The sequence below is a fragment of the Megascapheus bottae genome, chromosome 18 (assembly GCF_031878675.1).
Source record: "Megascapheus bottae isolate mThoBot1 chromosome 18, mThoBot2.hap1, whole genome shotgun sequence".
NCBI lineage: Eukaryota > Metazoa > Chordata > Mammalia > Rodentia > Geomyidae > Megascapheus > Megascapheus bottae.
This window is the reverse complement of record NC_143526.1, coordinates 31,041,398-31,057,988: the sequence shown is the minus strand read 5'-3', so window position 1 is coordinate 31,057,988 and position 16,591 is coordinate 31,041,398. Positions and strand designations below refer to the sequence as shown.

Genomic DNA, 16,591 nt, shown 5'->3' with positions numbered 1-16,591 from the left:
CAGAGTTCAAGCCCCATGACCCACAAAAAAAAAAAAAGAGAAGAAGAAAAAGAATGGCATCTAGTCACTCCTGCTGCTCAGGAGCTGGTCAAGGTCATGTGAGCAAAGCCTTGACTAGCTCTGCCAAAACCAACAGTTCTAGAAGGAAGAGTACTGGGATAGTCCTGGGAAATACCCTCCCCTTTTCATCTGCCACAAATCAATCAGAGCCACTCACCACCTTTTTAAGGTCACAGACTTTATTCTTACAGTCACAGGGCTTGAGCATGACTGGAGAAAGAAAAGAGAATTTAATCTGAGAATGTCTCTCATGGAGGCTGGGGACAGGACAAGGAAGACAGAAACTCCTTTGGTCCTGGGAACAAAACACATCTACTCCTTCAAAGAAGTAGATAATCTGAAAGTCCTCTGGAGACTGAATCCACATATATCGCCCCTGGAGTAAAATGGGCAGATAGTCCTGCCATCTGGGAATTCAGACTCAGAATGAAAACAGCAGAGTATTTAAAAAATAATTATTCCTAGACTCACACATAGTCAGTTTTTAAGGTAATTGCCTGCACCAGGTCAGAAGTGGTGCTTCCTGAGAGAGTTGATACAGGATGAGTTGCTACCCTCCTTCAAGGCCTTCCCTTGCCCTTTGAACACATAACCCATGTTTCAGCCATGGGACCTGGCCCTGAGGTTCCTTTAATGGGCTTACAGAGCTCTTCGAAGCCGAGGTACACATCAATCTGAGACTGGCCTGGGTCCTTCCCCTACTGCCTGATAGTTACAAGAAACTGTCTTCACTCAGGGACAAAGTGTGGCCCTCATTATGCCTGGATGCAGGAGGGGGAGGGGGAGGAGGATGGATAGGAGAGATTGGCAGAACTTGGGAGAGCCGAGCAAGGGGAGTCCTACGCAAAGGCCAGTCTTGTTCACTGAATGGTCAGGCAGCGATGGCTGAAGAGGTGACTGATGACAGATGGGTCAGCCACTGTAGATGTGTCCCCCAGGTCATGGTCATTCTGAGCAATTTTCCGGAGCACTCGTCTCATAATTTTCCCTAGGGGAATATAGGCCTCTGGTTAATTGATGATAGCATTAAGCCATCTTAGCTCCCCAAGGATTTTTTTTTTTTTGGCCAGTCCTAGGCTTCAGCTCAGGGCCTGAGCACTGTCCTTGGGCTTTCTCAAGGCTAGAGCTCTACCACTTGAGCCTCAGCACCACTTCTGACTTTTTTTTTTTGAGCCTCAGCACCACTTCCAGCTTTTGTTTTCTATGTATGTAGTACCAAGGAATGGAACTCAGGTTTTCATACATGCTAGGCAAGCACTCTACCACTAGGCCAAACTCCCAGCCCTTTCCAAGGATTTTACTCCATAAACGTTACCAACCACTGGACTCTCAACCCATCCCAGTTGCTAGAGATCTCTGAACATACCTGAGCGGGTTTTAGGTAAGCCAGGTGCATTCTGGATGTAGTCTGGTGTAGCAATGGGGCCAATCTTTTCTCTAACTATAACCAACAAATCAAGCATTTCTTTAGTATCATCAGCTAGACTTCCAAAAGCCTGCATACTCAATGTCATGCTCACGGACCCCTCCCCATTAACAATGTCTCTTTAGCCTCTTGGTTGTATCTTAATCCAATTATAGAATCAACCGTTGGGATTTAAATCCTAACACTTTCTAGCAGTGTAGCCTTGGGCAAGAGATTTATTTCTCTAAGTCTGAAGTTTCTTTATAACTAGAATAACAATGGGATCTGTTTCACTGAGGTGATTATAAGAATTAAATAGGATAATGCATTCAAAGTACTGAGCCCAATGACATCAGAGAAAAACTATTCTGTACTTATCTGTTATTGTCATTATCTTAGTGGTGATTATTGGTAGGAAATGAGCCAGCTCATGGGATCCCTGAGTTCTCTTCATAGTTTGGGGATCAGCTTGATGTAGCCCCCTCCATAATATTATATAGACCCTGTAGTTCCTGCCCAGGGAGGCTCCTTACTCTGCTTCTTGAGTTCCTCAGTGAGGGTGGGGCTGAAAGTGTGACCATCACATAGGGTGACAAAGCAGTAGAGACATTCGCCCTTCACAGGATGAGGATGGCCCACCACAGCTGCTTCTGCCACGGCCTCATGTTCAACAAGTGCCGATTCTATCTCTGCTGTGCTCAGCAGATGTCCTTATGGAGAGAAAGAAAAGGCTGTAAGAAAGATCCCAGCCTCTGTCTGTCCCAGCCCTTGTGTCATCTGTATCCATAGGGAAGACCTGATCTGGTCAGGAGAGAAAGGTCCTTCCTTCCTCGGGTAGCTTTCTTTCCATTACTTCACTACCATCAATCTCTTCTTCTGGGTACATTCCAGTATTCATCACTCTTCCTCTAAAACATGGGCCCAGAATTGAATACCATGTTCCATACATGTTCCAGCCTAAGGACAGCCCTAGTACTCCCAGAAAGCTTTCTAGGAGCTACCAGGGAAACAGAGCTAATGAGATGGGAAGGGGGAATCCGGGACCCTCACCAGATACATTGAGCATGTCGTCAATCCTGCCAGTGATCCAGTAATAACCATCCTGGTCCCGCCGACAGCCTGGGGGTGTGGGTTGGGGGGAAGAGAACAAACAGGATCTCCATTACCACGCTGTTACAACCAGTACAGGGCCTTCTAACACATCTTCCTGCTTCTACTCCTACTGAATGTGGCTGTCAGTCTCTAAGATCACCCCAGCGTAGTTATACCCCTGCACAGTTCTCTTTGTCATTAAATAGGAATAGTCCATGTGATCAGTAGAATCTGGCAGACATGCTGGGATGTGACTTCCAAGATCAAGTTACAGAAAACACTTTGGTTTCCATCTTGCTTGTATTTTCTCATGTCATTGCTAGCTAGCTCAGAGCAGCCCTTTAGAGAGGTCCAGGTGGTGAAGGAACTGAGGAGTCTTGCCAAAAGCCATAGGAATAAGCATGGAACTAGATACTCTAGGCTCAGTCAGATCTTTAGATGACTATGGCCCCTACCAACAGCCTGACTATAACTCACAAGGAACTATGACTGAGAAACACTAAGGTGTTCTTGCAATCTAATCCTCAGAAACTGAGATGATATATTATGTGGTATTCTAATCTTCCAGTAGATAATAAACACATCTACTTTCTGTAACTCAGGGAAAGATACTTTCTAAATAGGAAATTAGTTCTTATCACTACTCTGCTTAAAACCCATAATGACCTGCTACTGTGCTTGAAATAAAATCCAGACTGTTCATTGTGGCCTACAACACTCTGTGTTTTCTGTCTCTTCAGCTTCATGTACTATTTCTCCTAAGTGCTTAGCACACCGGCCACACCGGCTTCCGTCCAAGTTTTGTGTATTTCAAGTTTGTTTCCTCCCCCAGGCAATACTCTTACTTCAGACTAACCAGTCCCTAGTTCAATCTCATCCCTAGTGTCTCTACTTAAATGTCACTTCATGGAACCCTTCTCTGATTATTTTTTGTACAGTGGCTATCGCTGAAGATTCTTTTTAATGGAAAGTGAAGGTGCATGTCTTTGCAAGAAATATGGGGACAGGATAGCTGAGTCTTACCATCTCCTGTCACGTAGTACCCAGGGAACTTCTTAAAGTAGGTGGTTTCAAAGCGTGTGTGGTTCCCATAAACTGTGCGCATAATCCCTGGCCAAGGCTGCTTGAAGACCTGGGATGTGAGGAAGCATAGTGATCTCATCTTCTAGGCTGTCTCACAGCTTTGCTAAATTTAAGGAAAAACACTAAATGCCATTACTGAGAAGTAGGACAGGTTTTGGAAATGGGTGATCCCTGGCTTGGAAATCTATCTGCCTTTTTACCTAGGCAAGCACCTACTCTGAGCCTCAGGACTCTCACCAATCTGAGAAAATAACTTCTTTCTTCCAAAGTTATTGTGAGTATTAAATTAATAGTATGTGGAAACTTCCTGATGGTGTTGTTTGTGGTAAGCAGTTAGTAAATTTGAACCTCTCTTTTCTCCTTCAGAGAAACAGATCCAATTTATTGCATATGAAAATAGTCATGTAAAAGAAGTAGGTCCTGGGCTGGGAGTTTGGCCTAGTGGTTAAAGTGCTTGCCTAGCACGCATGAAGACCCAGGTTCAATTCCTCGGTACCACATACATAGACATACATAGAAAAAAGCCGGAAGTGGTGCTGAGGCTCAAGTGATAAGAGTGCTAGCCTTGAGAAAGTCCAAGGGCAGTGCTCAGGCCCTGAGTTCAAGCCCCAGGTCTGGGGGGGATAAAAAAGTAGGCCCTACACCTGAGTGAATAAGTACTTCCTAACATATATAACATTCTGTGGGCAGCAGATTGATGAGAGGCACAAAATTCTAGCCTGAACCCAGAAGTCCTAGATTCAAGTCCTGCCCTTGTTTTTAACTTGACCTTGGAAAAGTGAATTAAGGTCTGATCCTATCACAGAATTACAGCAACTAAAGGGTAATTCTGATCAAGATGCATTGTAGTTATAAACTGACTTATTGAGTGGTAACCCCTTTGTACAACTATTTTAAGATAATAAAAATAAAAATTTAAAATTACAGCAGCTAACATTTATGGGGTGCTGCTAGGTTCACTTTACATGGGTTATCTAATCGAGTAACTAAGAAACAATGATTACACACACACATATATATATATGTATATACTATATATAGTACACTATTGATTTCTCTGTGTTCACAGAAGAATCAGAGTTAGGATTTGAACACAGTCAGGCTGACTCCAGAACTTACATTATTGTCCTACCACATTATAAAGTCTCTTTTCTCTAGGATGTTTATCAAAGGAAGAATTGGGGCAGGTCTTCCTGGCCTAAAAGAGTGGCATCAGAAATCTCTGTACAGACACTAAAAATGTCCTTAAGAACTTCTGTACCAACAGACAGAAACGCAGGCTAAGTATCTAGAAAGACTGGCCCTGATGTCCTTTTCCTTCTCAAAGACTCCCAAGGGCTAGCGGCTCACCAGGTAACCTTCAGCTTCACCTTCCAGTTCTTCCCCAGACTCATTCAGAATTGCAGGAGCGACACCAAAGAATGGGAAGGCCTAGATACAAATAAGAAAGAGAAGCTAAGAAAAGGAATGCAACTCTGACTCAATTCCAAGGTGCCCTAAAGGCTCACAATTCTCATACCTATCAGTCCACCCTGTAGAAGGTGAATGCATCAAAACCCTATCCCTGCCAGGCCCAGGACCACAGGGGAGCCTCACTCACCGCAGAGCCAGGTTTCATGGGTGTAGCACCAGGGAGGGGGGTCAGCATGTGGCCACCCTGAGAAAGTCAGAGATCAGAGATCAGAGTCAGTCTTCCCACATTGTCCCCAAGCCCCTGCTTTCTGAAACCCTCACTCACTGTCTCTGTTTGCCAGAAGGTGTCCACAATGGGGCAGCGCTGGGCCCCTACTACTCTGTGGTACCACAGCCAAGCCTCAGGATTGATGGGTTCACCCACTGTGCCTAGCACCTGCAAGGATGCCCGGCTGTGCCTTGAGCAGGGAAATGGGAGAGAAAGTCTTGAGTACCACTAAGAGCCAGAAAACACATGCCCCAGCCCTGCTCTGGCCCCTTCCCCTAGTCCAGCTCAGAGAGTTGGGGGAATGGAAAAGAAAGAAATGATACAAAGGGCCACACACAGATCTGAAGGATACCCAAGAGACAACAACGGGGGAGCAGAGACTCACTTGGTGACAGGTTCATCTCCAAACTTCATGAGCAGACGGATGGCTGTGGGTGCTGTGTAGAACTTGGTCACCTTGTATTTGTCCACAGTGCTCCACAGGCGGCCCACATCTGGGTATGTGGGAATCCCTTCAAACTGACCCCAGGAAAAGCTAGTTATTCCTGGGCCTTCCCGAAAGGCCTCTCTTCTATTCTGCTAGTAGGGCTTCAAGTTTCTTCTTTTTTTCTTTCTGACTAACCATTCTTCACACTGACCAAACAAGCCAAGGCACCTATCTATGAAGAAGCCTAACCCCATCAACATTCCTCTTTATCCGTGAAATACATCATTGGTCTAAGTGCTTCTGCCTTTAGACAAAGTAGCCTTAAGGGACAGTCACCCAGAATAATCTCCATGCTCTAGCGCCCTTCTCACCAAAACACTGGTGGCACCATTGGCCAGTGGCCCATATGTGACGTAGGAATGGCCAGTGATCCAGCCAATGTCTGCTGTGCACCAGAACACATCCTCTGAGTGGAAGTCAAACACATACTTGAAGGTCGTAGCCACATAGAGCATGTAGCCTCCAACTGTGTGAACTACACCCTGTGGAAAGAATGGGGTCTCGGTGAATAGGTCCAGCCCAAACCATCTTCACTGCATCTTTCACTCTTCCATCTTCTTTATCATATTCCTGATAGCACACATACTTATCTGCCCATCATTTCTTACACATACCCTCAGATCATATTACTGAGCCATCCATATCAATCATAAATGCCTATCACATCCTTAGCTTATTGAAATCTCTTAGTCTGTATTGTGAGCTGTGCTCTAGTAGAGCACTAGATATTAGAGATGGGACATGAAGAGGGAACGGACTGAGAGCTGTGGTGTAAAAAGACCATCAAGGTTCTCTGCGTTCCCCTTGGTCTTGAGTCAACAGGACTGGTCTCCTTCACTCTGGGAACAGGGTACCCGTTTCACCCACATGTTCATCCGTTCTCCTTTTTTTTTGCACTCTGGAAGCCCCCACCCAACTTGTCTCATCTTGGGCCTCACCATCTAGTGACTGAGGATTTTTATCTGAATCCAATTTAAAATGGCATTTTGTAAATTCAGGGTTGAGCCCACCAGGTAACCAAAAATGGGGAAAAGGAGCCTAAACGTTTAGATATTTCTTCAGTAACTCACTTAAAAAAGATCAGTTGTGAGACTTAAACTCTGGGCCTGGATAATGTCCCTGAGCTCTTCAGCTCAAGGCTGCTACCCTACCCCTTGCGTCACAGAGCCACTTCTAGTTTTCCAGTGATTAATTGGAGATAAGTCTTACAGGCTTTGTAGTGCCTGGGCTGGCTTTGAACGAGATCCTAAGATCTCAGCTTCCTAAGTAGCTAGGATAAGATTACAGGTGTGAGCAACTGTGCCCAGCAGTAACTCACTTTTCATCCCTATACAATAAACACACACACACACACACACACACACACTTGCCTTGGGTTTGCCTGTGGAGCCACTGGTGTACAAAATGAAGAGTGGGTCCTCAGCATCACACCACTCAGGCTCAAATTCATCCCCAGCTTCTTGCATGAGTTCATGCCACCAAAAATCAACCCCTTGGTTCCAGGAGATCTGAAGAGAGAGGAAGATAGGAATGGACAAGAAAGAACTGTGAATAATTCAAGACAGGGCATTAGATATCCCTACCTGGCATCTGGAGAAGTGGTGTAGGACTGGTAGGTAGAGGTGCAGGAAGGAGAGGTGGCCCTACAAGGATGTGATGGGACAGAGAGAACAAGAACAGAATAGCAGACTTCCTGGGTACTCACACCAACTTGCCATCCTTTCTCTGCCTCTACCTGGCCCTAGGCCGAGTAGGGACCCTTCCTTCTCATCCTTCAAGTCTCAGCTGAAATATAACCTTAGAGAGCTTTTACCTGAACAGTGGGTGATAAGATTCCCTTCTCATCCCTGCTATTACTATTAATCACAGCACCACATGTCTTTTCTACACAGAACATACTTTTCAGCTATTTTATTAAATCATTTCCTTGATTATTGATTCTCCCAATTAGATAGTATTTCTAGAAGAGTAATGGCATGTCCTTCTCCTCCCCAACATCTAGCAAAATTCCTGACACTCAGAAGACATTCAGTAAATTTTTGTTAGATGGATAACTGCACACACAGCCTGCATACACACACATATGTACTATGAGACTAATAGATTATCAGTGGGAATGTGGACACCATACAAGAAAAGCAAAATCACTCAGAGACTGCAGGCGACGTGGGTACTTGACCTTGGCAGTTAGTTGTGAAAGAAATAAACATCTTGGTTCAAGCACTTTTCCCTATATGTCCATTTCCCATCCAGTCCTGAAGTTTCTCTCCTACCTTTGCAGCATGGATAATCTCCCATAGCAATTTCTGCTCATGGAAACAGTTTTCATTTAGCAGGAAGACTTTTTCTCCATCAGCCTGATTGAAGTTGCTTCAGGCTGATGGAGAAAAACTCAGGGGGATTCCTCCCAGGAATAACTTCTTATGCCTGATTGTCTTTAATAATAGAGATTCCCTTCTTGAATACTTGTTTGTTAAACACGTCATTTGAAATATGATGTAAAAATCAATGTTGTTAAATTTTTTAATAAAAAACACACACAAATAATGACTTCGGTGTTATCCTTAACTTTCTCTACTTCCTTTGAAACTACTTTTTTTTCTTATTTGAATGCCATTTTTTTTTTTTGCAGAATCCTCTTTGTTGGGTACAATTGGATTCCTTGAATTTGTCCTAAAACTACACTGGATTTCAATCTTAATTTTGTCACTTCCAAGCTCTATGACTTTGGTTAAAGTACTCTATTTCAAGTCCATCTTTTTTTTTTTTTTTTTTTTAAACCAGTCCTGCAGTTTAAGCTCAGGGCCTAGGTACTGCTCTTGAATTTTCTCAAGGCCCTCTCCACAGCACCACTTCTGGCTTTTTCAGTGTATGTGTTACTGAGGAAGTGAACCCAGGGCTTCATGCATGCTAGGCAAGCACTCTACCACTAGGCTGCACTCCCAATCCCATCAAGTCCATCTTTTTAAAAAGGAAGATAATCATTCCTACTTTTATCATCTCACAGGATTTTTTGAAACATCAAAAAAGATACTATCTAATAAACAGTAAGCCTTGGATTATCTTGGGTGGTAGAGATTGGGGTGAGGTGGAGAAGACTGACAGATGTCAGAAGGGATAATGTAAGTTCAGTGACCACTGGGAGATAAATGTAAGCATCCGATGATATCTGGAGCTCACTTTCACTGCCTGAAATCACTTTCATAGACATTCGAGATCCTTTTTTTTTTTTTTGGTCAGTCGTGGGGCTTGAACTCTGGGCCTGGGAGCTATCCCTGAGCTCTTCACCTCGAGGCTACTACCCTACCCCTTGAGCCACAGTATCACCTCCAGTTTTCTAGTGGTTAATTGGAGATAAAGAGTCTCATGTTCTTTAGTGCTCAAGCTGGCTTTGAATCACAGTCTTCAGATCTCAGCCTCTTGAGTAGCTAGGATTACAGACGTAAGCCACCACACCCGGCTGACATTAAATTTTTGACTATTATTATGACCTTAGCTGCTAGAAAGACATGGTAATATGACAGAAATACCCTTCCCCCATTGCATGGACCCATACTAATTTATTATGTGCATATCTGGTTTCAAAAATTCCCAGTGTTGGGCAGGCAGTTTGGCCTAGTGGTAGAGTGCTTGCTTAGCATGCACAAAGACCCAGGTTCGATTGCTTGGTACCACATGCATAGAAAAAAACAAAATTGGTGCTGTGGCTCAAGTGGTAGAGCTCTAGCCTTGAGAAAGCCTAAGCACAGTGCTCAGACCCTGAGTTCAAGCCCAGGGACTGGCCAAAAAAAAAAATTCTCAGTGTTAGGCTGGGAATGTGACTTAGTGGTAGAATGCTTGTCTATAATGCATGAAGCCATGGGTTTGATTTCTCAGTACCACATAAACAGAAAAACCTCCAAAGTAGCACTGTGACTCAACTGGTAGAGTGCTAGCCTTGAGCAAAAGAAACTCAGTGCCCAGACCCTAAGATATGCCCCGGGACTGGCAAAAAACAAAACAAAACAACAAAAAAAAAACCCAGTGTTAGATACATAACCTTGTTAAATTATAAAATGACTAACTATGGGTCTCTTAGACTAAAGAATTTTAAAGTTTTTGTTGGTTGAGCCTCATAAGACTGACAATCCCAGTTCAAGTAAGGTGCTACTAAAAAAAAGGCCTGGGACCAGGTAGAGTGCTTGCCTAGCATGCACCAAGACCCAGGTTTGATTCCTCGGTACTACATTCATAGAAAAAGCCAGAAGTGGTGCTGTGGCTCTAGCCTTGAGAAAGTCCAGGCCCTGAGTTCAAGCCCCAGGACTGGCAAAAAAAAGGCCTGGCTCTAGTGGTTCATGCTTGTAATCCTAGCAACTCAGAAAGCTGAGATCTGAGGATTAGGAGGATGATGAGGACCAGACAGAAAAGTTCATAAGTAGCCTGTCTCTAGTTAATCAGCAAAAAGATAGAAGTGGAGCTGTGGACAGAGAGAGAGGGGGGGGAGAGAGGGGGAGAGAGGGGGAGAGAGAGGGGGAGAGAGAGGGAGAGAGAGGGAGAGAGAGAGGGAGAGAGAGGGGGAGAGAGAGAGAGAGAGAGAGAGTACTGCCTAGCAAAAATCATAACAAATTCTATTTTTTAGTGGAAGATCTCTATGAGTTTGTGTTTAAATTGTCACATGAATTCTTACATTTCCTGCCAAGTGGTTGCTTGAGCTGAGGGCAGTTATGTATGTAAATAGAACCACATCAATACTGCTTTATATAAAAGGTGAAGGTATAAAGCTAGGCGCTGGCAGCTCACACCTGTAATCCTACCTACTTAGGATGATCACAGTTCAAAGCCAGCAAGGGCACAAAAGTCTGTGAGACTCTTATCTCCAATCAACCACCAGAAAACTGGAAGTGGCATTGTGACTCAAGTGGTAGAGTGCTAGCCTTCAGCTGAAGTGCTCAAAGACAGCGCCCAAGCCTAGAGTTCAAGCCCCACAACCGACAAAAAAATAAAAAATAAATAAAGGTGCAGGTCTAAAGCACTGTGAATTATCATAATGTAAGACATAGTTATACTTGGCTCTGCAATGAGGGGATTCTTGTAATCTGACAAAAACTATTTCCTTTGGGAGATTGTATGTGTGTTTAGGGAGGAGTAGAAGAGTTATGGCACACCAGGTGTAGAGCGGGTAGTGAGTACCAGGAAGCAGAATCACTTCCTGATATAAACTGGGCCCAGAGCTTTGAACCAAGGAAAAGTTTCTAAAATAAAAATTGAGGAGTTAGCCCTTGTACTTAGTCTAGGGCAGCTGTTTTTAGAAGAATATCAAGGAGCCCAGAGGTTATATAGTTGAAGATTGCACCTGCAAACAATACCAAGCCCTCCCTTGAGGGTTTCAGAGGATAAAAGTGTTTGGAGTTCTGCCAAGACTTCTGCAGACTTTAATGTTGTTTTTAGATCAACAAACCTGGACTTTGTAAGTCTATTGTTATGTTCTTTGGGTTTTGGTAAATGATTTTCTTTTCCTCTAAGAAATAAAGGCCCAGGAGCCTGAGTCTGAGGCAGAATTAAGTTTCTTAGTTGTTTTCTCTCATTTTTAGAAATGCCAGTCTGTGTGCTATGTTAAGGAGAAAGGGGAAGCAATAACATCTAACATTGATTGAGTAGTTACTATATGCCAAGCATCTCATATAGATTGAAAAAAGCCTGTAGAATAGGTACAGTTATCTTAAAAAACATGTCCATGCTAATTTGATGATATTATTTAGGCTCTGCCTTCGGGTGACAGAGCCACTCAGGGAGTCTGAAGCTGGGAGGAGTTTGTGATGATCTTTACTACAGGTAGCTGAATTCAATAGTGGGCTATTCCTGTGATCCCAGCATGCATCTAGCTTAGAAGCCAACTCCTATCTCAAAAATAACCAGTGAAAGTCAACGCTAGAGGTGTCACTCAAGTGATAAAGTGTCAGGCTAGGAAGTGCAAAGCCCTGAGTTCAAACCCTAATACTGCAATCAAATAAATAAAAGATAAACAAGTTTGTGTTTGAATTTTAAAAGGAAGACATGTTCTCAAGAAATCAGATCTGTCTCTACCATACTAATGAGAACAGACAAAAGGGGCTTATCTGTACACATATACCACTAGCATAAGGGATTAATTAGAGGAGACTTGGAGTAAGGTAACCTGTGGTGATGATAAAGTTCACAGGAACAAGGGGCTTTATATTTTGTTTTAGGAAGGAAACTCACTTTCTTTTAAGCATGTATTATCATTTCTATTTCTGATTAGTAAAATGAAGCCTAGAGAGGAGAGCTGACTTATTCAAGGTCTTATAGATAAAATTGGCATCTGGATTCCAAGCCCGCTCCTTTGTATTGATCTGATTGGACCCACTTCTGGATTTCCCTTCCTACAGTGTGACTTTCGTTCTTCTATTTTGTATGAAACTTTTGTTTTCATTTATAATACATATCTAGCTCTCTAAACGATGACAAACTCCTAGGGTCAGGGACTGTACCTCTTCTACCTGACTTTCCTGTGTCTCTTCTAGCTGTACCTCATCTAAGTGCACAGAAAGCAATCGCACACTGACAGTTATCCTGGTCCCCTTTCCCATAAAAGACCTGGGCAGTAGTCGTGAAATCAGATATTTGTTGCTACATCCCTGGAATTCTTGTTTCATGCTAATTGACAAAGGTAGAAACAAACATTTGATTTTACAATCCTCCATAGTGGAATAGATGTCAAGGGATTAGATCTGACAACGCACCTCACTGGCGCAAGCAGACAGAAAACAGATGGATTCACAGACACACACACACAGGGAAGCAGTGCCCAAGGCAGAGCAGAAATGTACCTGGGGCTGGATGCTCTTGGATTTCTCTTTCAGTTTACCCTGTTAAGAGCCCATGGAATGGAAAGGCTGATGAGCAGAGTCCAAGAATAGAGCAGGGAAAGGTAGATATGCCCTAACTCCTGGATCCCCTTTAACCCACACTCTCCTCTCACTTGTCTTTCCGGCCTGTTTTCCTCATCCTGAATCCAGCAGACTCTCTAATACCGATTATACCTTCCATTTGCACTAAACTACAGCCTCTCTAGTCCCAAGGCAAGTCAGATCCTTTTAAGTCAAATGATCTATGTAAACCTCTCTCCTTTTGGTCCCCTAACTTCCGTATCTATACCCCTCAGACCTGGAAGCCACTATTGGGCTTTTTTTCTGCTCTCGCCAGAAGCACTGGATCCAAAGCTAACAAGGGCCATCTTGAAGTCAGGTCCGGTGACTCATACTGTAATCCTAGCTACTCAGGAGGCTGTGATCTGAAGATCATGGTTCATAGCCAGCCCGGGCACTAAAGTCCATGAGACTTTTTTTTTTTTTAATACAATATAGACCTTTATTTTATCTTATTTTATTTTTTGCCAGTGCTGGGCTTGAGCTCAGGGCCTGAGCACTGTCCTTGGACTTTCTCAAGGCTTAGCTCTACCACCTGAGCCTCAGCACCACTTCCTGCTTTTTTTTCTATGTATGTGGTACCAAGGAATTGAACCCGGGTCTTCGTGCATGCTAGGCAAGCACTCTACCACTAGGCCAAACTCCCAGCCCCGTCCATGAGACTCTTATCTCCAATTAACCACTAGAAAACCAGAAGTGGCGCTATAGCTCAAGGTATAGGGCAGTAGCCTTGAGCTGAAGAGCTCAGGGACAACACCCAGGCCTGGAGTTCAAGTCCTATGACTGACAAAAAAAGAAAAAGAGCTATCTTGAAAGTCGGACTCTAGTTTCTCCATAGTAAGCATCCTCTAGGCTATACACATATCAATCCCAAGTCATAGTCTAGCTATGATAACTCCAGGTGATGCACAAGTGACACATTTCCAACCCAAGTCCAACCCCTGAGAGTCCTGTGTGCCTGTTAATATCCTAACCAACACAGGAGTCTCCTTCACAACTTCCCATGCTTAGTTCTTGAGATCCAGGTCCTCTCTACTCACATTCAAGGTCAAAGTGCTCCCAGGTATCCCTGCCAGAGGAAGAGTTCCTAGAACTGATCCCAGATCCTCAGCATTATGAGAAGAGGAAGACATTGGGAACTTCTTAGGAAGGAGAAGTAGGAAAGGTGAACCCAGCAGAGAGAATAGTTGTGCCAAACTCACCTGCACATCTGGACATGGCCTCTTAATCGGGGGAGACTGGCTGAGAGAGTCCCCCATGCCCAGCTCCGCTCGCCCCATGTGCTTGACGACAATGCAGCACCTCACTGGGAAACCCCTGGAGGAGAGAAAAGCCTGAAGTAGTAGTCTAGTTACCTCTAAAGAGAAGTTGGCAAGATCCTCACCCCATATCCATCCACAGGAGCAAAGGAAGCTGGCCCTGGAGAAAGGCCCAGTCCACCCAGGGCAGTAGCTAAGAGATAAAGATACTCACTTCTCCCGACACTTCTCCAGAGACTCATCCGCCAGCTCCTTCAGGTTCACAAGCTTTTCCCCTCTGTAGAAGGCATCTTTGGGGAGCAACAGACATTCTAGGCCTTAGAAGACATCCTAACCCCATTAGACTCCATGACCATAGGGCCCTCCCCTAGTGGGTCTCTTGACCCTGGCTGGTCCAGATGATTTAGGTTGCTGAGGGTTAGCTGAGGTGGGACCAAGAGATCAAGGGCAGGCAGTCCCTGGAGCCTTCTTCCTAATTAGACCCAAGTCCAAAAGCTAAATGGAGACCAAGGATCAAGGTGTGGAGGAATTGTGGAGAAGTGGAGAAAGAATTAGTCACCTGTAGTGATGAGAAGACTGCAACTGGAATCCAGAATTCGTTCACATAGAGACTCTGCAGAGAAGCCTGCAAACTAGAGAAGGAAAGAAACAGTGAAGGAGAAAGGAAAGACCTAGCGATTAAATAAAGAAGGAAGAAAAAGAATCGCTATGAGTCTCTCCAAGCCAGGGTCCTAGATGAAACCGAGTAACTGATTTTGATCTATGACATAAACACTCTAAAATCTTTCATCATCCAGATCCAATCCACCCCCAAATCACATCACTATTCCCACCCCTTTGCCCCAGCCCAAATTCCTACCACAATGGAATGCAAAGCCCCAAGGCGGGCACATGCCAACATGGCCACCACAAGCTCCAAGATCATGGGCATGTAGATGGCTACTCGGTGACCCTTCTGAATGCCTGTGGGTAAAAGACACAGAACAGGACCGTTGATCCTTCCTGCTGCCACTGTACCCCTATCCATCTGTCCCCCTTCCCAGCTAGCTAACCTTTTTATTCCTGCTACCAGATTCCTTCTGTCTCTCCCAACAAATCTTCAGATACCCCCAAACCAGATCGTCCATTTCCTTTCCCACACCCCCATACTCACCCTGTTTACGGAGAACATTGCTGAACTGACACACTTGGACCAGAAGCTCACGATATGTGATCTGGGAAGCCTCCCCGGGCTCATTTCCTTCCCTGAGATATGCCAGAAAGAACCAGTGATTTGGGAGATAATTTCATCTTCAAAACAGAAGCAGTCATAAAATGCATCTGTTAACACTAAAGCCTGGCATTGTCCTAGAGTGGTGAACCATTCACCACTACACCTTGAGCTGACTAAACAGATACTTTGGCCCCTCAAGATACTTCCCACAGGGACTGGGAATGTGGAAGGGTTCGATTCCTCATTACCACATATACAGAAAAAGCCGTAGGTAGCACTGCGGCTCAAGTGGTAGAGTGCTAGCCTTGAGCAAAATATAAGCTCAGGGACAGTGCCAAAGCCTTGAGTTCAAGCCGCAGGACTGGCGAGAGAGACAGAGACAGAGACAGAGACAGAGAGAGACACAGAGAGAGAGACAGAGAGACAGAGAGAGAGAGAGAGAGAGAGAGAGAGAGAGAGAGAGAGAGAGAGAGAGAGGGAGGGAGGGAGAGAGAGAGAGAGAGAGAGAGAGAGTTCATACACATGTTTCTGGGTACTGGTGGCTCATGCTTAGCTATTCAGGAGACTGAAATCTGAGGACCCTAGTTCAAAGCCAGCCCAGGCAGAAAAGTCCATGAGATCCTTATCTCCAATAAATTACTTAGAAAAAGCCAGAAGTGCACTGTGGTTCAAGTGATAGAGTGCTAGCCCTGAGCACAAAGAGGCTCAGGAATGGTGCCCAGGCCCTGAGGTCAAGCCCCAAGACTGGCAAAAAGAGAAAAAGAAAAAGTACACATGTGATGTATCATTGGAAAGCTCACTGTCCATCTCTGATACTTATTTATCTGATTATTTTTTATTAGTATGTATTAGTTGTACAAGGGATGTTTCATTGTGACATTGCTACACATGCAACCCATGCATCCCTGTCAATTTTACCCCTTCTTTCATTCTCCCCATCCTACTCCTTTTTCTTAAAACAACCTTTTTCTTTTCTTTTCTTTTTTTTTGCCAGTCCTGGGCTTGAGCTCAGGGCCTGAGCACTGTCCTTGGACTTTCTCAAGGCTAGAGCTCCACCACTTGAACCACAGCACCACATCCATCTTTTTCCTATGTATGTGGTACTGAGGAATCAAACCCAGGTCTAGGTGGATGCTAGGCTAGCACTCTACCATTAGGCCAAACTCCCAGCCACAATGTTAAAAAAAAAAAGATTAAAAATTTATTTTATTTATGTTGTACAGAGGACTTGAACCCAGGACTTCATGCATGGTAGGCAAGCACTCTACCACTAAGCCATATTCCCAGCCCCTTAAAACAATTTTAACAGGCCTAGTTGTTCTATTTTTACATATTCAAATAAATAATCCTAACAATAATCATCCTCATTCACCTTTTTTTTTTTT

General features: G+C 44.2%; 1 protein-coding gene across 3 annotated transcripts in view; it reads right to left on the bottom strand.

Moving 5' to 3' along the window:
• Positions 1-218: 218 nt before the first annotated feature.
• The window catches only part of Acss2 (acyl-CoA synthetase short chain family member 2), a 36,920-nt gene continuing 20,547 nt past the window's right edge, over positions 219-16,591 (bottom strand). For 2 of the 3 annotated variants that reach the window (XM_090352211.1, XM_090352213.1), the window contains 16 exons: positions 15,147-15,238; positions 14,853-14,956; positions 14,553-14,625; positions 14,208-14,283; positions 13,937-14,051; positions 7,179-7,316; positions 6,120-6,290; positions 5,707-5,840; positions 5,379-5,511; positions 5,241-5,297; positions 4,991-5,071; positions 3,581-3,689; positions 2,516-2,584; positions 1,999-2,175; positions 1,427-1,501; positions 219-1,048 (listed from right to left, as the gene is read on the bottom strand). In XM_090352211.1, coding sequence (XP_090208337.1) covers positions 921-1,048; positions 1,427-1,501; positions 1,999-2,175; positions 2,516-2,584; positions 3,581-3,689; positions 4,991-5,071; positions 5,241-5,297; positions 5,379-5,511; positions 5,707-5,840; positions 6,120-6,290; positions 7,179-7,316; positions 13,937-14,051; positions 14,208-14,283; positions 14,553-14,625; positions 14,853-14,956; positions 15,147-15,238 — 1,732 coding nt within the window. In that variant the 3' untranslated portion in view covers positions 219-920. The remainder of the gene's footprint in view (positions 1,049-1,426; positions 1,502-1,998; positions 2,176-2,515; positions 2,585-3,580; positions 3,690-4,990; positions 5,072-5,240; positions 5,298-5,378; positions 5,512-5,706; positions 5,841-6,119; positions 6,291-7,178; positions 7,317-13,936; positions 14,052-14,207; positions 14,284-14,552; positions 14,626-14,852; positions 14,957-15,146; positions 15,239-16,591) is intronic. The other variant, XM_090352212.1, reaches the window with a different exon arrangement.